Below are 25,070 nucleotides of genomic sequence, written 5' to 3'. Positions count from 1 at the left end.
CAAAGTTGGAAGTTGAACTAATGAATTAGGGAATTCTTTCTGGGATCCAGTGTTGAGGCCCATTGTTGTCAAAAATAGAAGGTGGCTAGTGTCCTTGCTTAGCGCTGTTTTTTCAGTTGATGTACACTTGAAGCTGGCTGAGGCAAAAATATGGTAACTGATTTTTTGGCAATTCTAGATATGGCAGAATTCAAGTCTGTAAGTTTGGGGGCTTTTTATTTATTTATTTAACCTAGAGCTGCTAACTTATTTTAGGTTAGTGCTTTGTTATTAATCTGCTTATTACATTCCACACAAAATAATGAAATATACTACAATATTTTAATGTATTCTGACCTTTTCTTTTTGAAAAGTATACAAAGTTACCTTTTCATACTTGTTTCTTTTGTGAATCTTTTTAATTATTATCATATTTAATATTATGGAAAAAATAAAGAAAGAAATACCTTCATATGGTAAAGTTTAACCCAGTAATCATTAAAGAAAGGAATCCCACAAATTTTTCATGTTGTTTTTCTGGAATATCTAATGATAAGTATGCTGCATTTTTAATTTCTGTGAAAAGCTTAGAATTTTCAATAGCTTGTTTTCAAACTATTTCTCATAGTTTGTTCAAAGGAGCTGAGGGCTGCAAGTTTTTAAGAACACTACATCTATTTCATAAATAAGGGTATAATCTCAAAAAAAATTCAGTTTCTGAGTGAAAGGGCAAGTAATCTAGAATATCGCAGTGAAGAAAAAAATTGGAAAAACTATATTTGAAAAAAAAAAAAAGAAAAAAGTGCAAACTGCCATTTCATTTTGCCCAGAGATCAGATTTCTGAGGCAGCAATCCTTTTTTCTAATCCTTTCCTTTAGTTTGTTAATCTTAGGAACATAATGGGTTTGGGCTAAACAAATAAATTTCTGCCGACTGTTTAATACTACCTTTTGGAAATTGGGTGAAGTTCTTCTGTCACGTCTTACTTGCCACTGGAGAACTACAAGTGTTAGCCCATATTATCCTCCCTCAAACAACAGTCCAAAACTCACTGAAGCACTTGGCATTCTTCATAAAAGAGCTTTAGATGAACATTCTCTCCAAACCGGTTCTGGTTTTTTATGTGACTGCTCTTCTAAAGTAAGGTTTTTTCCCCCTCTAGCTCTCTTTCTATTGTGGAAAAGATTCATTGCATTGAATATGCCGAGAATTAAGCTTTTAAAGACAGGCAGACTGCAGGGCTAAAGTCATTCTGTTTCAGGGGTCCTGACCCAGGGAAGATGATGTACATGCAGGCACTTAACCCAGGTGGGCAGACGTTTGGCAGCTCTTACGCCAACCAGTGTAGCTGCGGCATCTCAACACGCCTGCAAAGCAGCCCATAACTAACTGTGGGTTTACAGATCCCTTTATGCAGGCTCATCTGAAAGTGTTGATACCCTCAGTGGCATCAGCCTCCCATTATTTTTTTTTTTTTATTTGCAAGCCAGGATATAATTTTCATTGCTTGTCTTGGGCAATCCGTAGGCCAAATTGAGATTGCATCTATATTTCCTTTCTAAGCAAGACAGAAATACAATAATTGATAGCGAATACTAAACATTTCTTGAAATCACATTGGCAGAATTTAAGAGGATACTGTGCATGGGTAAATCATCACCACTCATCAGCCTGTCTCAGTGAGGGGCACTTCTTTTCTGAGCGTGTGGTCAGATACTGAGATGATTCTCATTAATGTAGTGATTTTGGGGAGATGTGTGTGGCATCTTTTGGTATCAAGTGTGATTTAACAGCCTACAATTGACAGCAGCATGTCTGGAGACACGTATATCAGACATTCTTGCCCAACTGTAATACTACTTGTGTATTTTTTTAATGAGAACCTGGTTTATTGCCTTAGTTTTAGATATCGCATTAGAAACTTTCAGCAGGTTATAAACTCCTTGGGCTTGGAACAGTTCAGAAAGAAAGACTCTCTTCTGGGGGAGAACCATGTCATGGTGAGATTATTTTTCATTCTTGAGACAACTAGAAAAAATATTAAGTCAATCTGGATAGAAAATTGCCTAAAAATAGGCATATTCAGATTTTTTTCCTTTTGTCCTTTATGTTTCTCATACTAGTGACTGTCTCCCAGCAGAAACACGCACCAAATGGAGCTCAGTCTTCTGCAACCAGGAAACATAACCCCTCAAAGCCTTGTCTCTAAAATTTTTATTTCCTGCATTTTCTAAGTGGTTCAAAACACAACCAATAGAAGAAGTAAACCATCCTTCCTCCCCCACCACTACCTTGATCATCCCTGATAGGCAATGGTCAGGCGGAATAAGACATTGAAGCCAGTAGTAAAACATACGCACTGTTTTCCCCTTAATACCTACTTATGTGGTCCATTAGTATTAATGGCATTTATGCATGTGTTTCAACAGGACAATTATCCACCCATGGGTCTCATTCTGCACCATTTTCTGTACTCTCTGAATATAATGGAAAAAAGAGAAGGTTACACAGCTTTTGGCCATCAAGATCGTGCTTACAGTGTAAACTGATACACTGATCTCTTGGGGGGTTAAAACATTGCCTGAGGTGTGAACTTGCAGTTGTTCTTAATGGAATTTGAACTTCAGCTAACCACAATAATGTTAACAGTATTAGAAAATATGTTACAGTAAAATATGGCTGGAGCAATTAAACAAGTATTTAAGGCTTCACTGAAAACTGAAATATTATCTCCACCTTAACATACAGAAGAAAAAGCTGAAAATACATTGAAGGTATTGATATATGTCTAATTACTGAAATTTACCATAAGGAATGATAATATAACAAACACCAGAACTGATCAATGGTCAGAAATGTCATCTCTCAAATTACGCAAAAAAGACAATGGAACCGCCTCACTCCTTAATGAAACCATTCCTTCCTTGTTAGCAGGAACATGTGAAAGAGTATCTCTGCCAAAAAGTTTTTGTCCTGACCAGCAAGATTTAACACCATAAAGAACACAGAAAACAAAAAGCCCAAGATAGACATAGATGGATAAAATCTATCCTTATGCTCTATGTCACAATAGGAAAGGGAGACTGTAGAAGGAGCCCAAAGCTCTTCTGCAGTCAAAAAGAAAGCTTTAGTTAAATTTTGAAACATCTGGTTATTGAATAACAAAAAAAAACATCTCCGCATGAGAAATTAAAATTTTCCTGAACATCCTTATTTGAAGCAGAGAGGGAGAAGAGCACCAAGCAACAGTCAGTGACCAGCTCAGGTGCCTGTGCTAACCAGGTAGGTAAGCTGGATGTACGGGGTATTCCAGTAGCATTCTAGATGACAGAAAACAGCATAGGCACCAAATGCAATCTCAAATGCCTATATCTTAAAATTCAGCAAAAAATGGCAGCCTTCTCATCAAAATCTGTTTATATAGCTATGGATACTGTATAGCTAGAAGTATTCATTTTAAGATAAGCATGAATATCTCAGTCTGATGAACAGGCAAATAAAGGAGCTAATAACATTTTGCCAATTTAAAATTGAACCGGGAGAGCTTTCTGCTAATAAAATAAACCACATAAAAGCAATTAGCTTTCTCTAAAAGAAACTTTTCCACCCTCTCAAGTGTTGTCAGGGTGTTACTTTCAAATTTAATATTAGCTTTGTGAAGCAGAGTAAATTATGTTACTGGTATATGTTTGTCTTTTCACTCAATTGATATGAAAGTATTTGTAGTCTGACACAAAAAGTCAATTTACACAGAAAAGTACAAAAACTAAACATAAAGGTTTATAATTTTGTTATTTGCAAGTATTTCTAGCATAACTTTCCTGGGAACATGCAACCACATCTGCTGTGGTCACTGCTGCAACTGTAATACAGCATGTAGATAAAGCCAAGTTAATTTTAAACTAGTTAGCTCAACTACAGGCACTTCTTACTTTGCCATAGTGAGGAAAGAGCTTGGCATGGGTTCCTTTTCTCAGTATTTAATCAAGTCCTAACTTGATTTTTATAACTTACATGGGTTGCTATAGCCACACTGATGTTAGTTCAGCTAACTTGAGTTAGTTAATCCAAAACTGTTCTTCTACTACAATTGTACAGCAATTTCAGCGACCAGACTGCAGTAGACAAGTAGCCATACAGAACAGAAATTTTAGGACAAAAACCGCATGTAAATCAAGCCACAGATGCACTCCATAAATATATAATAAAATAAATGCTTTGCTGCTTTTAAAGTGTATTTGAAAATGAAACTTTTTTTGGCACCAATCTGAGCAAACACGTTCAAAGAAGACTGAAATGGACAAAGTTATTTCAAAGAGAGAGAATGAAGTGGGATGCTGATGTAACATTTGTAAGAAACCCATATTTTCTTGGTGACCACTTCATAATATTTTCATTAACCTGCCTCACACCTTTCAGCTCCACTGAAGGGAGACTAAACAAGCTGTCCATCACATATTAAATTGCAGGACAAGGATGCCTCCTCCCATCCTGGAGCTCATATGCTCAGCAAGTCCATACGCTTGCCACACCTCTGGCTCACACAACCCTTCCTTGACTACATCACAGCCTTGGCAGGAACAAAGTGTAAATTTACCCCCTACCTGGCAGCTCAAAGCAATGTATCAGCATCATTGCAAAACTACACTGTATTTTCTCTAGAGTTTCATGACACCTGAGACTGTATGCTTTAGATGGATATTATCCAGGAGTCCACCCACACTGTACTTGCACCATCTGCTTTCCCAGCATAGCCATATTACACTTTTACAAGTATCATAAATTCTTTTATGGTCTTTCTAGGTGCTCAGATGTGACCAGTCTGAGGGCTTAAAATATTCTCAACAAACAACATCCCAGAAAATTTTCCCATTTTAGCATTTTAATTATATACAGCTTATTTAAAACCCTGTTACTACCTTTCAGGGCAGTCCTTGCTCTTCTGAACAAATCTCTTAAAATAAAACACAGAAGAAAAACAAGAAACCATGACGCAAACCATTCCCACAGGATGCTATGGACTATTAGGGATACAGTTGTTTGAACAGATGAGAAAAATCAAAGTACTTTTTATACAAAATTGTGATTTTGAAAAAAAAACCCAAAACTTTCTGCATCAAACAATTAAGAAGAAATACAATATACAGAATTCAAAACACAACTGAGGCAGAGAAGGGCATTCTGGCTACTGCCCTGAAAACCTCTATCAATTTGCTTCTCTTCAGAGCAAATGGTAAAGGAGTCATTGATTATTTTTTTCTTAAGAGGAGAGCATGGAAAAAAAATGCAATATTTTGGCAATCGAGGACTTTACTGGAAAGATGTTTATCCATGAGAAAACATCTGCAGCATGCAGTTTTAATGAGATTCTGCATCTGTGTCACTAAATTACATTTTTAATCTGCAAATGGTAAAAGAGGAAAGCTGACAATTGTAAGGGTTTAGCTAAAACTTTTTCTTCCATTTTTTTGGTGAAGGAAGAATACATAGTTAAAAGACAACACAAATAAACCTATGGTCTGAATTTCAGTCAGGATATTGTCTTTCCTGTTACCAGTTTTGCATAGTCTCTAGAGCAACCAAGTTGGAAATGTAAGCAGCAGACTTCTCAGAGCTTTCTCTGAAAGACAGCTAGCTTTTTTCATGCTGAATCTAAAACCCAACAAGATTGTATCATGTATTTTTTTGCTTCATAGAACTGTCAAGATAAAAAATTTCTAACACATTTGTTCATTTGTGCTTACATTGAAAGAGTAAATGACCTACATATCAGTCTTCTCAAAGTTATAAAAATATTTCTCAAAATCATCAAACAAGGCAAATTAGATACCCCAATTAATTTAAAAACATTTCAGCAGTGTGATTGGAGGCTTGCCTCCTTTCAATGTAATCAGCCATCTTTTCCTTTTAATATTTGAAGTCTTCCACCTGCAGGCTATTAGCTTTAGTGCTTTGCAGAGAAAGAGTCAAAAGAACTGATAAATAGAAAATACCAGCCATTTTTGCCAGCCAACAGAAACATCAGAGGTGACATGCAAAGCTAGCCAATATGAAGCAGCTCAGCATGAATTTTCCATTAACTCAGGAATATGCTATTCATATGGAAAACTACTGAACTTCAAATATAGGAGGAAAAATCCTGGGGCTGATATACGCATTTCAACATATTACAATGAAACCAAAACAGAAATTCAGAGAGTTTGCTTTTATGAAGGTTATAGTGTGAAATAGTAGGAAGAATACTGGTTGGGTTTTTTTTTTAAAAAAAGCTTGTTCCTTTTGAAGCCGTGGCTATAGGACATGGAAGGCAAATAAACACTGCTTCTGGGAGATACTCTAATTTCACTATATCCCTGTATTACTTAGAAAAATTTGATATGCAACATACATGATGGAAAAATGCCAAAGCTTTGGAAAGCCCTGAATAAAAATGGAAAATACTTTGGAAAAGTAGGTGACAAACAAGTGTCAGTGTTTCATACAAAAATCATCAATATCAGAGAAAATAATAAGCAGTCATTGAAAAAAATAACAACCTTAACTATTAAATTGCAGATTGACCAAGATATATTACCCACACATTCGCACACAAACCTGTCTGAGCCAGGTGTAACAAAAGGAGGAGTTATACTGCCCACTACATTAGCAATCATCTACTAAGTCAGTATGTCACCTGGAAATAAGGATGAAAGTGGCATTCACTACTAACACATTGCACATGGTCTGAAAAAGAAATGAAACACAGTTACCTTTAAAAAGATAAGAACAAAATAGCCAACATATGCATTGGTGTAAAATCAAAACTCTACTTCAGTTTGCAAATGACCTTGATAAAACTTACATGGTACTCCTGCAGTTACCCTGCCTGTGTAGTACTACTGCCCATGGGTGCAGGAGCATGCAGGGCAGAAACCAGCAGGAAGCTTAGGAGACCAAATACAGGCCCCAAAACACTGCTAGGCATTAAACCAAACCCCAGCTTCAGACATTAGGGAAAGTTTTTGAAATCCCAAGGCGGTGTCCCTGAGCGCTGCTGGTTTTTTGTGCTGACAGCCACAGCACTACCCAACGCAGCACACTTCCAGCATGAGCCAGAGCACGGCCATGAACTCGGTGCATCTCCTGCCCTGACCACAAGGCCTGAACTCATTTCAGATCCAGGGGCCTGAATGCATCATCCACATGTCCAGTATATTCATTAGCCACAGCTAGATTGCATGAGATTTGTCTGACCTTGCTCAACAAGAAATGTACATGTGCCACTTTGGAGGTCTGCAGTCCATGAAAGCAGAAAACTGAAACATCCAGAGTTTCCATTCCTTCCATAAAACAGTAACAAGCACAGCACCAAAAACTAGGGAGGATACGCTTTATTTTGCTTTCTTTCCCCAGCAGTGGAGGATTCCTCTAAAAGACTGCATACAAATCAGGATCAGGTTTTCCTTTCTCAGTAGCAATGTGGCTTAAGGAAAGACCAATGGGTACAAACATTTTCAGAACCCAACCGGTGCACAAAATTGCACTTCTAAAACAAAACCAACCCTTTTCCTGTTGCCAATAGCCTCATACTGGAAAGGATATCTAAGAGTATATTAGTCCATCACTGCAGGTCTATGCTGGTATAACTTAATATCATAACAAGCTCTGATTGGACTAACACATACATGACTCAGATGTTAGATGGTATCTAACGATACAGTTACTAATGAATTTCTGACATTGGCCATGCACAAGAAAAGATTCATAGCCACCTAAAACTCCACTGTAGTACTTAAAAAACACTTGTCCTCTAGTAAGGAGCTGGCTAGAAGCTTTTTCATTCTAAACTCAATGAAGTGTCACCAAAACATCCCGTACCTTCAGAAAGGGAACACTTTGCAGAGAGATATGGGTCCTAAGAAAATTTTTTAACAAAAAATCTTTTTGGATTCAGTAGTCTGGTATAATGTGGCAAGAGAATGACCCAGAATGATGTGAAAATAAAAAAATTCTGCTGTGAGACAGAGTACAAAACAGTCTCTCATGAATAAGTCAAGCTCTTGGAGAACTAAGAATTGACTACAAGGCGGTAAAACAATTTCTGTCTTGAGAAGAAATACTGAAACCCAACAGAGGAAGAAATAGTTATATTTTTTTAAATCTAAAGTGTAATCACAGAAGCAGAGCTCAAATCAGAGAGCAGAAGAGGAGGGGGGAGAGGAAGAAGCATCATTTGCTAAGGGCTGCTGCCTGCTAGATCAGCAAGTCACACTGAAGGAAGCTGACTGCAAAGGTCAGATGGAAGAGTCTCTGGTCCAGATAAGAAGAGGTGTCTGACAAAAAGAGTGAGAGGAACAATCTTAGGCTCCTTTTGCCTATCAGAGTTCAAGGAGTGTCTGGACAATGCTCTTAGTCATATGATATAGTTTTAGGTAGTCCTGCGAGGAGCACAGAGTTGGAATCGATGATCCTTATGGGTCCCTTCCAACTTGAGATGTTCTATGATTCTATGACCAGAGAACTGGGATAGGACATAGAGGAAGTTCATTACCACCTAGTGCTGCCTAAAAGACAAATGATTCCTTAAGAAAGCTTTGCAACCTTCTTCAGCTGTTTCCTTCAGACACCATACATTCCTGAGCAGTGACCACATATCAGAGTTTCCCTAGGGCACCTGGAAAGGTTGGAGGTGCAGCACTGATCCAGAGTACAGAGAACCAGTGCCTCAGGGTGCCAAGGAGGAGTATTGGAAGTCCGGGTGAATTACAGACAGCCTAAAGAGACCGAAACTGGAAGCCTACACACACCCAAGGACCTGGCATGGGGCCAGGAGACCCATGGATCAAGCATGGATACTACACATAGTGCTGCCAGGGGCATTAATCCCCTACTCAACAGCAAAAGAAGATTTAAATGCATATCACAGCCCACGCTCTCTTCTGTTGCCTACAGCTGTGCCATCTGCACAGAAGTCTTACAGCATGGATCATGCATTGCACACAACATATATTGAAAGAGGTCCTTTTTCCTCACACTGGGAGTCTAGACTTTTACTAATGCTTTCCCTTACTCCTTCCAGGAAAAAGCCTGTGGCATGTGACAAGAGGGTATTGGGACATTTACTTGGTAACAAAAGTTCTCTGAGCCCTCTCTGCAGAATAAAAATATTGCCTTGAAACCATCTAAGTGGTTAAAGAAAAACGTTGCTCAATTAATTAGAAAGAGCCTCCACAGCAATCCCCATTGGTCATACCAAAACATTATAGACTTCATCCTTTTAATTAGCCCCAGAAATATTTTATCAGAAGTGTTCAGGACTGTGTAGTGAAAAGCAACACTAGATAACATTTTTGTTAGACAGCAAAATTATTTCACTACTTCATAAAGAGGCAAAACCTTAATTCAGTTACTTTATTGAACTTAACCATAGTTGAATCTTCAGATCACAAGAAAGTCAAAGCAAAACAGATAGCATTTCAACCCAATATGCTAGGGATGCAGGGAAGTTGAAATATTAGAGCAAATTAATAACTGTTTAATGAGATACAAGGCAAAATCAGAGTCTTTGTATATTGCTAGTGGTTTAGAAGTGCCTTCAAATTCTAGGTTCAGAAAATTTCATTAAACTTGACAATTAATTAGTGGGCCTAATGATCCCCTATTCAGCAATCTGAGAGAAATGAACAGGAACACGTTTTCTGGCCACAACCATCCTCGCTGGAAATCTTTTGCAATATGTTGCAATAAATAACTAGCATTCCTGCTCTCCTGTGCAAAGTCAGGTTTTTCAGGTTTTTGTGCCATTACTCTCAATTACTAAATTACTCCAAAATAATTAAATGGAATTAAACAGCTAGATGGCTTATGGTATCAAATAAAGCATCAAGGAGTATCAGGGAACTTCTTTGCCAATCCACTGAATTTCCTTTCTCAGTAATAAAGCAAGATCTGATCCAGAGTTACATCACGGACCAGTAGTCATGGAAAATAACATTACCACTGTTTTTATGGTGATTCATATCCTCTAATTTTCAAATTCTCTTGACAGTCCTGCTGTGCCACAAACAGCATTAATGTTACACTAGAAGAAAACCACAGATCTTAAGTGCCATTTCTGAGAAAGGAGTTCATAAAATTCATAATCTGTTATTTTCCAGGCTCAGCCATTGTCAAAGATGTATCTGCAGGAAAGTAACAAAGTCAATGGACAACACGGGTCTTCAATGTTTCTTAAAATAACAGACCACATGAAGTGCAAAACGTATTCGACCATAAAAATAAAAACAAAACCTAAAATATTCCATATTGACAATGCTCATTTTATGAGAAACATCTTTGCATGCTATCTTTCCTGTGCAGTCTGAGTCATGAAAAACGTAAGATGTTGAAGCTAGGGTAGGAATCTAAGATAATCTCAATTAGTTGCAGGGTTCTGCTCTTCAACTTTGTTTCAGCAGCAAATAAAATCAGCTCTGAGACACTTTCTTTCATACCCTTCTCCTGTGTGAAGAAAGATTTACTCGTTAACTCCCTCTAAAGCTAAGGAACTGCTCCAAAAGCAGAGCCCAGTACCAGGCTGCATTACCATAGCTGCTTACACTGGTAGGAATGGTGTATAATGAACTAGGCATTCAGCTTTCCCTCCCCTCTGCTCCTCATGCCTTTGTGCTGCCCATTAACACCAGAATGACCCTATCCCTGAAGACAAGAGCTGGTCCACAGATAGCCTACAGGAATAGTACATGCAAAACAGTTGGCTATTTATATATTTTGCATATGCTTTAATTACACTATCACTACAGCACACAACAGCAACATGCTTTATACAGCACTGGCAAATTTTATGGTAATTAGAAAGCCCATTTAGCAATTCTCACACCACGGGCAGATTTTGTTTGATTCAGCAACAGTTAAAGAGAGAAAAATTGAGAAGAAAAAAAGGCTTAAAGGTATTTGAAGTTGTAGACAGAGGAATCTAAGTCTGTAATTTGAAGTATATCTAACATATGTTTGAAATCTGTTCTTCTCAACAAGAGCTCTGACTTGGGAACACTCTTCTTGATTCAGTTCTGCAGCATTTTTTCTCTCATTGACATAAGTGGCTTACAGTTGCTCTGGAAAAGAATTTTATCCCATAAAAAGAACTATCAAGAGCTAAGAGCAAATGCAATTTTAGCTTAGCAAGTCACATGCCATCATAAACCATTTCTGAATAGAAATACAATCAGCAGCTGTACTAGTATAGGTAACACTCAAACGAGAGACACTTACCAATTACCTCAAGTTAGGAAAAAAACCTGGGTTTACACTACAAAGTGGTCCCCTGTGGTGGTTTATACACCTTTCACTCTTAAAGTATCTACTGCTGAAGGTGATCCTACTTAGTTCCCAGTAAAGATACATCACCAGCTGGATCAGAAATGCAGCCCTGTTATTTCAGAGCAGTTTAGAAAGGTGCCCAGGTATGCCAGCATTGAAACATTGCTATTTGATATGAGAGATGGACTGTGTAAGTCAGAAGTAAAGCAAGACCTGCCTCAGGCTTGGGAAGAATTCTGAATTTTGTAGCTCAATACTGTCCCTAGTGTAAACTGGACTGGCTTCTCTTTTTACATAGACTACCCAAAGCTCTTAAGAAAAATAAATTCTAAATTCTATTTTCATAAGAAATCAATAGGGAAACAGTTCATGTAATTCTATTTCTTCAGCTCCACCCCCGCAGCTGATATGACTCATGATCCTCAAAGTTGTTTCAGCTTTCAGGGATATTAGTACTTGCCTCATTCAATTTACTGTAGTGCTAGTTATACTGAGATACAGACACCTCCTTTACAGCTGTGAGAAAAACAAGCTACTTGACAGCAATTAAGGTAAAACTTTGCTTTGGCATAAATTCTGGAAAATTATTTCCTCAGTCTGTCATGCTCCCTGAAGAAAGGGTGAAATGTTAGCAAATTTTAATGACTGCTCTTAAGAGGAAATGAGGGAAATCCAGAGAATTATACTTGCAGATTAAAATACAGTAACCTAAAGCTTCTGTAGAGTTCTACTGTCAAACCCCCAAAGCTGAAAATGAACCCACTGAACTACAATTTACAATGATAGCCAGCAACACTTCCCAAGGATTTTGCACACATGTCACTTGTTATTGGATTTAATTTTACTAGAGACTGGATGAAAACTATTCTCTTTCATCTGGAAAATACTCAAAAATTCCTTCCTTCCTTTTTTTTCAACAGTGAAGGTTAGAAATGAAAGCTTGACTTTTGGCACGATACCTACTTAGAAAGTGTAGTTCCATAATTTATGTCTGCACCCTCATCAAAACCACTTGAAATATTCCCTGCTGCATACCCTATATCAATAAACAGGACTCAAAAGTGCACACGCACATGGATGGATATGGCAGAGCTGAGCTGAGTCTGGAAAGTGGCTCACATAATCATTCATGATGATGTATTAGAAAAGATGTGACTGCACCTGCTTAGTCTGGATCTATCCCTAGGTGCCTACAGGCAATGCCCAAGATGACTGGACCTGCTTTCTCTTCACCAGCCTGACCGCGTAAACAGAAAGAATTAGTGTTAAAAATATTACTGTAAAAAAAAAAAAAAGTAAAAAAGATTAATGTAAACAGTGGAGTAGCAGTAACAGCAATGAAAACAGGTATTTCTAAGCAGGTGCGAGGGAGCTGAAACACTGGTAGCATACCATACTACACATTACTCTGGAGTAAGGGTGCCCGTGCACATGATGGGGAAGTAATATTAAGCTGATCTAGTTAAGCTAGTACAAAAGGCTGTGTGGATGCATTGTCCCTTAACCAGGTTTATTTTGGTTTAATTCATATCAAGCAGAAAAAAGCCAAAGAAAAACAAGACTACTCTCAAAACCAAAGGAAAAAACCATCATGTAGAATTTTACATTACTTTAGCTAACACCAAAGGAAGCCTGTGTATGTGAGTATGCATGTGGACAGACATAATAAACAGTGGATTTCTTCAAAACTCTCACCTAGAGGATGTAAAAAGTGTGTTTGGGAGACTAAAGCAAAGCCAAGAGCATTTGCTGATGAATATGTCTTCATCATTGACCTCACTACCAAGAAAATATCAAAACCAAGTTTTTAATTTCCTGTATCTTGTACATGAGAAGAAAAAAACAGCCAAAAGTAATTCCAGTGTACTGAAAGAGGCATTGGTATGTCAAGCCTACTGCATAGCCACAGATTTCCAAACCCTTGTCAACTTTTCTGAGTCAAAGACAAAAAATTCAGTTTAAATTATAAAGTGTGATGAGAAAAAGAATTTGATCAGAAAAAATTACTCTGGAAAGTTTTATTACACACTTGCCTTTGCTCACTGATTTTGCCATCTTTGATCTTCACTACATATTGCCATTGCATTTGAATATTTTGTGAAAAGCATATTAGGAGAGTGAAGGAGGGAAGTGAAACATCAGCCTTGTGATCCCTTCCTTCAAAACACGCTTCATCCGTTTCAAACTTTTCTTTATGGACTTGCTAACTTGTTAATCCCTAGACAACTTCTGACAAAACTTTCATGATAGGTGGGACAAGGTATGTCAATTTTATATTGCTAATATTTTATACTCTAAGCTCTCTGGTTAATTTACACATCTTTTTCAAAAAAAAAGACAACAGGATTATATTAGCATTGGGAGGTGTATAATGGAGCTAGGCAGGACAAAACACCAGTTTCCTATAACAATAACAGTGCTATTTGTGTCTACTAGATTCAACAGTATTTAGCATCGTGTACATTGACACTGCCCTGGTTGTGTCATGTGTGTGCTGCCATGCAGTGTTCCTGCAGCTATCTAATTTAGCCAGCAGAGTGGGTATATCTAATTATATTTAACAATTATCTTTTACATGGTAAGAAGTCACAACAACAAAAAAAAGCCCAGCAGGATGAATCTGCCATAATTAATTGTTCCCAAAAGAAAAATATCCTGCAGCATTTCTAGATTCCTATATACGCTAATAGTCTATCCCCCAAGACAGACACTTTTATTTGCCTTTAATAACAAATTTAATTTAAAGGGATTAAAACTGCCTGGCTAAGGATACTGATAGACATCTATCAAACACATTTCTGTATATCAGATTCCCAAGCTGACAGATTTGTATATGCAATCAAGTTAAGCATCTATGAAACAAAATAGAAAATCATTTAATAGGTATCTTGTGGCATCATACTGATTTACCTTAAAAGGGCATAACACTAACCCAGCTAAATGAAAGACAATTCTTATTACACAAAATTAAAGTAACAGTAGTCCGTAGTTTGCTAATCTAAAGTGTGAGTCATCTTCACTTTTCCATGATAAAAGGAATTTGATAAAAGTTAAATTACAAGGCCAAGTTTTAGTTCCAGAATATAAGAGCACAGGATAGAAAAAAAGGCAGTAAGTAATTGAAAAAGGGAAGCATCATCCTGTTTTGTCTGAGACTGCTTATATTATGAGGGAAACTTGCAACACCACATAGGTGTACTAAACAACAAATAACATATTTAATGTCAGTGATATAAAGGCAGGCGCGCAGTAATTAGTCTTGCTCTCAATTCAGAGCGCCATGAATTTTGGAAAGCTAAAGTAGATTTACTGTCCTTTCCCAGTCACGTACTCTTGATAATGCCTTTCTTTACCAATGTATTTACTGAGAAACTGGGCAGCACTTAATTGTGCTTAGACTTAACAAAGATTATTTTATGGTAACCAAATACCAATGCTTTGGGTCAGAATCAGTGAGCTTCACAGTAGATCCAGCAGGTTTCTTAGTTACCATACTTATTCCCATCACAGCAGACTGAGGCTATGGATATCTCTTCTACCTATTTACTTCAAGAGTATTTGTCTTTGTGCAGTACACGTCTTTTGGGTGGCAGACTGTCACATCTAAGAGCTGGTTTCAGAAATGACCTTCTTGTGGCATTGGATAATTTTTTTAAACCAACAACATTGCTCTATGCAAGCAGTGCCCCTGCTTGCTGGAGGTGAGGTGACTTCATTCAGGTCCTCCATTCTCTGCTCAGTCAAGAATGTGCCATGCTAACTCAAACTGAACGGTCAAATGGTTAGTTCATCCTATTTTGCCAGAAACAAATTGCTATGCATTTTCACTCCAACAGAGTGACAGAAACAAACAGCTGGGATTACAGCTTTGTAATGGATGCCTTTGACTGCCCTGAGGGTCTGCAGAGTGAATATTTACCAACAGCATTTGCTTAGTTTTGTTTAAATGAAAGCAAACAAGTTAGGAAATTCACATCAGCAATTGGCCCACTTGCTAATACTGTGGGCACTGCATCCAAGACAGGCATATTCAAATTCATTTCCTGAAAAAATTGCCTTTTGCTGATCTTCACCAGATCTTGGTTGTAAAAGAATGAACACCAGTGAACATTAAGTTCTCTGAGAAATGTGACTCTGGCTGTCCCAAGGATGCCTAAATTAGGTTTGAATTTTCTGCAGAAATTTCAGCTAGCAAGACAAAATTATGGCAGATGGGTTCACAAAAAAATATTTGAGGATGAGACTTTTTTCTTTTTAAAATCCAAAATTTATGGCACAAACTCAAGACAGAAAACTTGGCTTTAATGCCACTCAGTGCCCAAAGAGATTTTGAACTAAATCCCTGAGAAGAATGCCCTAATTTCTGTAGGGTGGAAGCTGAGCATTTCCAGTCTCCCTGTTGATATGCTCCAGTGTTTATAAAATACATTCACGCACGGGCTTTTTTTTTTTTTTTATTGCAGATACTGAAATTCAGCTGTTTTATAACCCAGATGAACATCCAAACCATTACTTACCAACTGTGTAAGATAGGAAGTACTTAAATTCAGTATGATCAGAAAAAAACAATTGCCAGTTGTTCCATTATGATCAAAAATGTAGAAAAAAATGCCCAGAATTCCTGTGTATCTACTGAACCCAGGACTGTAGCTCAGATCCAGAAATTAGTTAGGACTACAGGCAAGTCCTGCACCAGACCTAAACAATCAGTATGATTTAGAAGATACCCTCTCACAGAACAGAATATTATTTCAACAGTGCTTGGTAATTTCTGTGGTGATAAAGGCTCCAACATTGGGAGGTACTATCTGCTGGCAAATAGAGATAGTATCTTTTGAAATCTTCTCCCTTGAATTTTGTCTCCCAAATGATGTATTATACTCCCTTATTCTACTAGTATTTGATTAGCTTTGGGGTAATGTCAGCTTGCCTCTGCTTCAATAGCTTTGCCTAAAACCTTGAATTATCTTTCCTAGTTCCCTCAGAAAGCTATTTCCTAACTAATGCGGTTTATTAATCTGCTGCATTTCTGGCAAAGCAAGCAGAATATTAAGTGGGATACTTCAGCAGCATCTGGCATTACAAAATATCTGGGAAATACTTGAAGTTGCTCTGAACCATAACATCTTTTCCTCAGCTTTTTCACTGCAGAGCACAATAAACTTGGCCTCCATTATGGTGTTTCAGTGGAATCTCAGAACAAAACAAAATCTAGAAACCTGGAACATGTACCATGATTCTCCAGTGTCTATTAGTTTAGTCCACGTATTTCTACTCTAAAATGCAAATGGGGTGGGAACGCATTACTGTGTTTTTAAGTCTCATGGGTAAAAATATTCCTTTAAGAAATTTTTTGGCTAAGCTATGGTCCTGTGGTCAGACAAGTCAAATGCTGGAGAAATGATGCAAGGAAATCTAGTCTTGGGGCATAACATAATACTGTTTGCTTACATAAATGCAAGTCTTACAAAAGCCAAGTCTTTCTGACAAACACAGTGAAGGATTTCAGCTTTGTTTAGACATCAGTTTTTCTCTCTCCAGAAAATTTAGCCATCTGCATAAAGCACAGTCATTGCACACCCCAGCCCTCTCCGAAAAGAAGCTTTCAAGATACTGACTTTACTGCCAGCCCCTTCCCCTTCCCAGGAGTAAGCGCACACAGTTACTTATATATTTACTCTGATTGTATCTCAGCCTACTGGTGCAATACCGCACCAGTGCAAACCCATGAAACATTTCCTGAAACTAGGCAGTTCACCCTTGCAGCTTAGGAAATACCAACATGTGACCCATGAGAGAAGCATGTATAAGCAGAATAAAAAATTAGAGGAATAACAAAGACCAAAAAAACCACCAAACTCAACCAAAAAAACCAAACCCAACCCACCCAAGAATCAAGAATACATTTGTTTGGGGGTCAACTGGTGACATTGGCCTGCTAGACCTCCATTCATCCATCTACAGCTGATATACATCAGCGTTAAGACTTCGAGAAGTTTCACTTTTTGGTTATTCCTCCAACAAACCAACTATCATCACATTATAGAAGTATTTTATACAGATTGGTAGTGAGATATCAAAAGTTTCCATGAAGCAGTTAAATAGCAGGTGCTTTCATCCTACCTTAATAAGACGAGTCTGTCTCTTTCTTCATCTTCTGTGTTGTTTTCCTGTGTAGAGAAAAGAAACAAAATGTACAAGGCTGGATTTCAATTCAAGACCAGCTTGGTCCACTGTTCATTTGTGCTGTTCTTGTCTATTTTCAGGAGGATGAACACTTCTTGCTCATGTAAGTGTTTGTAATTTTCTTGTCATAGTCAAGATTGCACCCTATCATTTTCTAGCTAGCAGCCCATGTGAGGGAGCTGGAAATCCTTAACACAATCCTAATAGAAACAGCTGGAAAAAACAGCACCTTTAAAATATTAAAATATGATTTTTGAATGACCACTAAATTAGGGGCACTTTTCCACTTATGATAAAGCAGCAGCTCAGTAGGAACACAAATAAAGGAAAAGTGTACTAAAAAAATACTTAGATCATAAAGCATACCAGTACACAGCACTTCTTTCAAAAGGAGGAAAACAAAAAAAGAAGAGGAAGAAAAAAAGCCTGTTTGGGCAGTGAAACGTGTTAGTTTTTATTTTCTGTTTACTATTATACAATGGTAATAAACCCAAACCAACACAGAGACCTCATCTTGGATTCAGAAGAATACTTTCCCGAGCCCAAACTTTCTGTAGCCTGAGTGAAGTCATCTCTGCTTCATGAGAAAGCTTGGCTCTGCAGCTTTTCACATTGATGTGATGTATTCCATATACTAAATTCCCTTCTGCTCAGGGTACCTGCAATTTTACACAATTTAAGAGCTATGATAACCCTATAATTAGTAAACATTGTGGCAAACAGAAGATACAAATTTAAAACAGTAAGAGCTCTTAGTTGAATATGGGAGGCATCTACAAGAAACACCGAAGTAGCCAAATGGGAAGGATTTTAAAAGACTCTCCCCAAACCAGCTGGAGCTTTTGCCATTTAAGACTGAACTAAGTTTCAGCTTTGAAAGACCTCAGTGGTACTATTTTAATTTATTTTAAGAGATAATAGAGTTTTGAATCAGATCTTTTGTTACCTGGACTCCAGACAGTTAGCAACGTAATTGGAAACTCTAAAAACTATTCTGGCTTTGCTACCCTTTTCACTTTTTATCCTTTCATCCCTTGTGATTTTTTTCTGCCTCAGTGCTATATCCTAATCTAGAAAATTAGGACATGACAAATATTCACCAGTCTGTAGTATAGACAGAAAAGTGTTACTGTAATTACATCCATCATGTAGTTATCGTGTAGTAACAAAACAGCCACTACATACCTAATCAGAGCTACCCAGGAAGAACTTGTCATGCAGAAAAAGTGATCAAGCAACCTTCTATTAACTCAAGTCTCAAGCAACCTTACAATAATTACCATAAAAATGGAAAACTTCTGATTTAGGCCCTAAGTCAGGCAAACACTTAGGCACGTGCTTAACTTTAAGAACTTAAATATGCTAAGCACTTGCTAAGTAGGTTGGCAAGCACTGAACTGCCTTGTTAAATAAAGCAAGACCTAAATCTTACACACACACACAAAGCAGTTAGTGCCTGCCAAGACGAATTTCACGCATAGCACTGAACTACACAATTTCCTTCATTTACGTTACTAACACTAATAATGCTCTGGTATAAAGGAAGATGATGAGCTCAACAGCTAGATTGATGGTTCAGCATGTGAGAATGCCCACCTGGAACCCCAAGTCTTTTTGCTTTCTTTCTTTGCTCTCCTCCCCTAATACATGCACATAGTTCCCAGTTTCACTATCAATTTCCCTAACTGTAAATAAGGAATTGCAGTTTTTTAATCGTGATCCCCAAATGTGCTGGTTCTCACTTTTCAGCACCACAATGTGCTGGATTTACCAACCAATACACCTGTCTGAATAATGCAGACGCTCTGGGACAAGGGAAACTACTGCTGGGCAGATGGGTAGGACCTCCTGAGGTCTCTTCTACCCTGAGTTATTCTACAATCCTAAACCAGTCAGTTCCCATAGCTCTGTGGCTGCAGTACTCTCTCAGGATGGGAAAGCTAGGTTCAATTTCTGCGTCTCCCCAGGAGTGTACCCTAACCACTGCAAATTCCAGTGGGTGAGTGCATTTCATCCCACTTGATGCAGCTGCTTTATTTTATTCAGGCCTTGGTCCAATATTTTGTTTAACTTCTGGGGACTGAACCTAGGCCTCCCTCTTCCTCTGCAGTGACTACCGTTCCCCTAGGTTTAAGAGTCAGCATTATTTTTGTTCAAACTCCCTCTAGGATGATCAGCTTTTAATTATTGCATGGTCTTCACTGGAACCTTTTGAACAAGGGGCACAGTTTTCTTCCTGAACTTTACAATATGAGCAAAGAAAATATACTCTCTTTAGAAGTGGCACAGCTATGAACAATACAGAGCACACACAGCTTCATTGTTTACTTCACTATACCTTAAATATATGTAACTGTATGTAACTGGTTTTTAATTGCACATGGATTTCTGCATAAGAACAAGGATTTCTCCAGGGATCTTTGCAGTTACTTAGTGTAAGAAATTGCTCTAATTAACAACTCTTTCAACAATTTAAAAATGCATCCTTTGCAGCCAAGGAGTCTGGAGCTACAGAAGAAGAGAACAGGTCTGCAAAATAAATACACTGTGTATCTGACAAAGACACGCAAACACATTTAACTTTTTTTTTTTCTTTCCTTTTTAAAGTTAAGCTTTGGCTCTAGATTTTTGGACTTCTTCCACTAATAGCTAAACCACTGCGGGATGGTTCACAAAGCTATTGCATATTGCATTTGACCAAGTTGGTATTTGAGTGGAGGATAAAATATGCCAAAGAGAAGCCATTTGTTTGACAGTACCTTAGGCTATTTTAAGTAAAAAACCCTCCAATGTAAAAGGTTAATTTCAATCAGTACACTGAGGCAGTATATAATAAAACTTTCACACTTTCTATAAATGCAAGTTTTGTAATACAAGTGAACTTTCCAAGCTCCTTTGAAAATGCAAGTCACTAAATAAGTACTAAGGGGAAATTTTTGATCTGAAGGTTGTATAGTAATTACTTTACCTGCTCTTGTCCAATCACAAAGAAAGAAATATTGAAAGGTGTCAGGAGTTTTAATTTTGGAGAGATTCAGGGGAGTCTACTGTAAATTAAAGGGTCTCTCTCCAGCAGTTCTGCATGTTTCCCACCACTGGCCCTACGTAAAAGTGTTCTTCATCCACGCACCTTTCTCCAAGAAGCATCTCCCTTTTCTGACAATGTGGCAGAAGGCCAGCAGAGAACATGCTCCTGCTTTGAATGTTGCCATTGAGGACACATTTCTCCAGAATTTACTAATACAAAAAACCCCAAAGGTAGCCCCAAACTCATCCTCTCCAGTGGCAGGAATACTTAAACCTAAGGCAGTACTTTTCCAAAATGCACACCCTTATAACCCATCATCTTCCCCACGGTGTTTTGGACATAACGCCTTGAATTTGTTTTGCTAAACTTTGCTATGACAAATATTTTTCTGGCTTCTTATTAAAAGAAAGTAATCATAAAAGCACTGTTGGGAGAGAAGATATAACACAAAGTCTCAAAGAAAGGTTGCACACACCACTGAATACAGTATCTCAAAATTCACAGCAGAATGAGCTGCTGTGAGCAAACCCATGTGATAATTTATTAAAACATAACTTTTGAGAGATCACCTGCTACAGGTATAAAATAAAATCGGCTTCTTATAGGTACAGTAAACCTGAGTCAATATCTGGCATTGCTTGGTTCAGCTACTCTCCAGCTATCTTCACACTTCCAAGAACAAGGAGCTAGAATTTGCATTCAAAGTATGAACTGAGCTGAACAATATATGTATTAATTTACATTTATTTAATATTAGCATCTTCTCCAAGTATGTAATATAAAAAAATCACTATAAACTTCAGTTTCCTTTTTCTTTTATTGAAATTATACTGTAATGCCCAGTAACAGTTATAGATGTTTAGTTTTAGTACTCTCATTCAAAGTTATTTCATTATTATATTTGATAGCCATTTACTAATCTGAGGTCATATAGCCTCAAGAATGTACTAAATAAATCAGCCATGGTAATAATATGTGCTTCACCAACAAGACTCTTTGAACTGAATTATTTTAGTATGAAAGAAAGTGAAGTATATCTTACAGCTGTAACCTATATACTTTACTACTCAAGGCCAGAGCAGATAAGTCTAGCTTTTCTAGAATTATAATGGAATACCAATTTGCTGCAGCCTGAGTTTATCTCAGCTGATAAAAATGTAATGGCATATTGTTATTTTTAATTAGGCAGATGGTTTGTGAAAACACACACATACCAAAATTCTAAAATGTTTATTCATTTAACAGAAACAGTCAGTTTCAACTTCAAAAACCTCACTCAGAGAGTCGGTAAAAACCAGGCATCATCCATTGCATTATCAAGTAACTCTTGAAACTGATCTAACTGTGAATTCAGCATTTCTCCTCATGGATGCATGCGAGCAGGATGGTTTGTGAGCAGGACGATACATGCTAAACTCCTAAAAAAGGCTTTATAATTACCCTGATTAAACATTTCTATAATAATTTTTCCAATTTTTTCTTGTTCTGTTTGATGCATATTAAAACTTCAGTTTAGATATATGTTACCTTACCACTCTGGCCTGGTTCATTCCTTTCTCCCTGCCCAAACTCAGACCTGCAATATGGAACACTTCAATGCCACTTCATTGTAGTGCTCGGAAAGCATCTTTTGAGGGTTTACTTTCCCCACCAGGATTCATTGATTGCAGCATGCTAGCACCTCTAGCTCTTCATAGACTTGTAATGAGAAGCTTTCAAATGCCTGCTGCACAGTAGCTTTATAATTAAACCTGTACAAGGACGAAGTTTGTCCTGTTCAGTTACTATTCAAGCTGGCCTGAAAGTCAGGTTACTACCTACCTCAAATCTCAGCTGACACATTGCCTCACAGGACACAATTGTTTTGGTACACTGCATGCAAGACAGACAAATGTTTTGAGGATGCAGGATTTCTAACGCTTCCCTTTTAGTCTCTTTCAACAGTTCTTGCTAGTATCTCACCTATAAGCTTCAGAACTGATTTGTCTTATTGTGCTCATTAGCAACTGACTTTCTGGAAGCAAGGAGCAGAAAGAGGATGTATTTCATTACTAGTCCAGTTTTTGTGAACCGAAAACACGGGCAACTGCAATAGTGTCAGGGCTAATTTGTTTTTGAACACCATAAATCAAACTCTAACTTGGGAAGCCTGTAACTAAACGAAACATTAAGCCTGTTAGCAATAGTCTAGTGCAGCCTAGTTTGGGAGGGGGACATACAAATTATTTGGAAGCAAATTTTGTTGCTTAAAAAAAAATAAATCACACAGTATTTGGGAGTGGACATCACACAGAGAAAAGAGTCTGGGATAGGAGCATGCTCCAATCCCACAGATTTTGCAAGGCATTGCAATGTCTGTCAACTTTTCCACCTTTGAGAAACTCTTAAACTACTTCTGGAAAAAAAATCCAAGTCCTCTCTGCTCTCCTTCATATGCCACAGTTAATTACCAAAACGCCATGAGAGCCTGTCAGTGCTCTCCATGCAGGTAGGCAATGCTACCAAAGTTCCTTCTTTAAAGAAAAGCAGTTTTAACCTGCTGGGCATTTTAAACACCACCTTCATCACTAGACAACAGCTGTGCAGCTGCATTTACATCTCCCTCCCTCCCTTCCTCTTATTTCCTTACATTATTTTCACGGTCAATCACACCCCACAGAGCTCAAGCAATGTAGCAGCTGTTGTGAGTGGGGTGCCAGACCAGCAGCTTATCGAGCAAGTTGTCTCAGCAGGTTGACAATCATCCGGGATATTGATACTTCCCAGCACACTTGACCTGCTTGGTGGTGGAAAACAGGAGCAAAAAGGGAGCATGGCTAAAGTCAACTCCCAAGAAACATATAAATTCAAATTTTACAGTTACTCTTGTAACTTCTTTTCACAGCAATAAAGAGTGAGAGAGACTATTTATTTTCCTGCAAAAATGAAAGACTACACCCTTCTGCAGAACACCCTCTTGGAACACATACCGTTGTTGAGCAGATAAGAGAAAATTAGAACTACATTCACAGCTGTTTGTTACTATTTAAGTTAAATAACGGAGGGCAGAAAAGAGTCAGTCCCAGATGGTGGCATGTAGGGAAAACCATACTGCTACATTAAAGATGTGCTTTTAATTAACTTCTATCTGAACGATTATAATTAAAGATTTTACCACAGGTGCTCTTAGAATAATTATCTTCTATTTCCTTGCACAGTGCACATTCCCAGGAAATGCGGATCGAGACTATTTCTTAATTTACAAACTTTCTCAATAATTTTAAAATTTATTGCTTTTGAATTGTTTTATTATTGAGGTTTTCTTTGTGCTTTTTTGGCCCCTTTCAGATTCCTATAGGCTTTTTCAAGACCTCAGAAATGTCTTTCAGGTGGTCAGGTGCAATTCTGAGCAATTAAAAAAATATGGGTTGCATTTTATTACGTTTGGATCCAAGAAAACCAGTTCATACAGAGAGTTATAAATTTACTTTTGTACTTGGGAATAAATGGTTCATTCTTGTCACTGGTGCTGCACATATGGCACTAATTTCCTTCAGTTTTGTTCTGGAGATTGATATCTCCTTTACTGTTGCATTTGTGTATAGGACTTAACAAATTACCTTGTTGCACATCAGCTGTTACAATGTGTACTGAATACAAAAGATTGAGTAGCTATCCTGATTTATTTGAAGACTAATTGTACAGGTCAATAGTGATTCCTTCGTTTCCTACTAACAATTCCATGGATAGTAGAAAAACATATTGTGAACTGGCAATTAGAAAACATAGGCCAAGAGAAATAGGCTCCTGCCTCATCTGCACTGCAAAGATACATTGGGTCGCATTTTCTCCCTGTGGATTTGAAATTCATAGTTCATAATTTTATTACGATAGAAAGTTATAGAGAGGGCTGAAGATAGGATTTCATGAAGGAAGGAGAATAATGCACAAAGGAGAATGATTTAAGGCAGAGAGTCCTGCCCTCTCTTGCATTATTTCCTGCCAGATCCGCACCAGGTTTTAGTATGCAAGAGTATGTTCTGAAATTCTTCTTAACGATATCTTCCAGTCTAGGGAAAACAAACAACAATAACCCAAGAAAAAGCAGGATCATTCATCTTTTCCTTATGTTTATCTCTGATGATGTTATCTTTATACTGAAATAATATTAAGCCAGAGGCAGTCTTAAGAAACTGAAGAGACCTTTGAAGTAGCACCTCCTGAGACAAAGCAATCAAACTGGCATACATGTGCATTTCAGTTTAACAGACAGAAACTAAGGTGCTAATAGCACATTCACAGAGCTATCAGTGTTCAGTCCGGCTGAGAAGCCATTGGGGAAGAGAGCTCCCCACTTTCTCCCATCAGTGTACATCAGGCAAGTACTGGATACATGGATGCATGAGGGTGTGGGCTCACCTACACGTGACACAGCATTGGAGATATTGACCTTCCAGCTACAAGTTCTCATTTAATACATTCATTCAATATAAGCATGCAAGAAAGATTTTAAAGGGCATTATAGAAGTTATGACATTGTAAATCTAATGCCATCTAATGCCTCCATTACAGCCTTCTCCAACAACCCCCCAAAAACGT

General features: G+C 37.7%; 1 protein-coding gene across 7 annotated transcripts in view; it reads right to left on the bottom strand.

Moving 5' to 3' along the window:
• Window positions 1-25,070, bottom strand: part of FAM13C (family with sequence similarity 13 member C) — a 132,633-nt gene that overhangs the window by 83,490 nt on the left and 24,073 nt on the right. For all 7 annotated transcript variants that reach the window (XM_069796037.1, XM_069796042.1, XM_069796036.1 and 4 more), the window contains exon 5: window positions 17,402-17,448. In XM_069796037.1, the coding sequence (XP_069652138.1) occupies window positions 17,402-17,448 (47 nt within the window). The remainder of the gene's footprint in view (window positions 1-17,401; window positions 17,449-25,070) is intronic.

This window comes from Haliaeetus albicilla, chromosome 11 (genome assembly GCF_947461875.1).
Source record: "Haliaeetus albicilla chromosome 11, bHalAlb1.1, whole genome shotgun sequence".
In the NCBI taxonomy this organism is placed as follows: Eukaryota; Metazoa; Chordata; class Aves; order Accipitriformes; family Accipitridae; genus Haliaeetus; species Haliaeetus albicilla.
The sequence above is the reverse complement of the archived record's forward strand: the minus strand, read 5'-3'. Positions and strand labels throughout refer to the sequence as shown.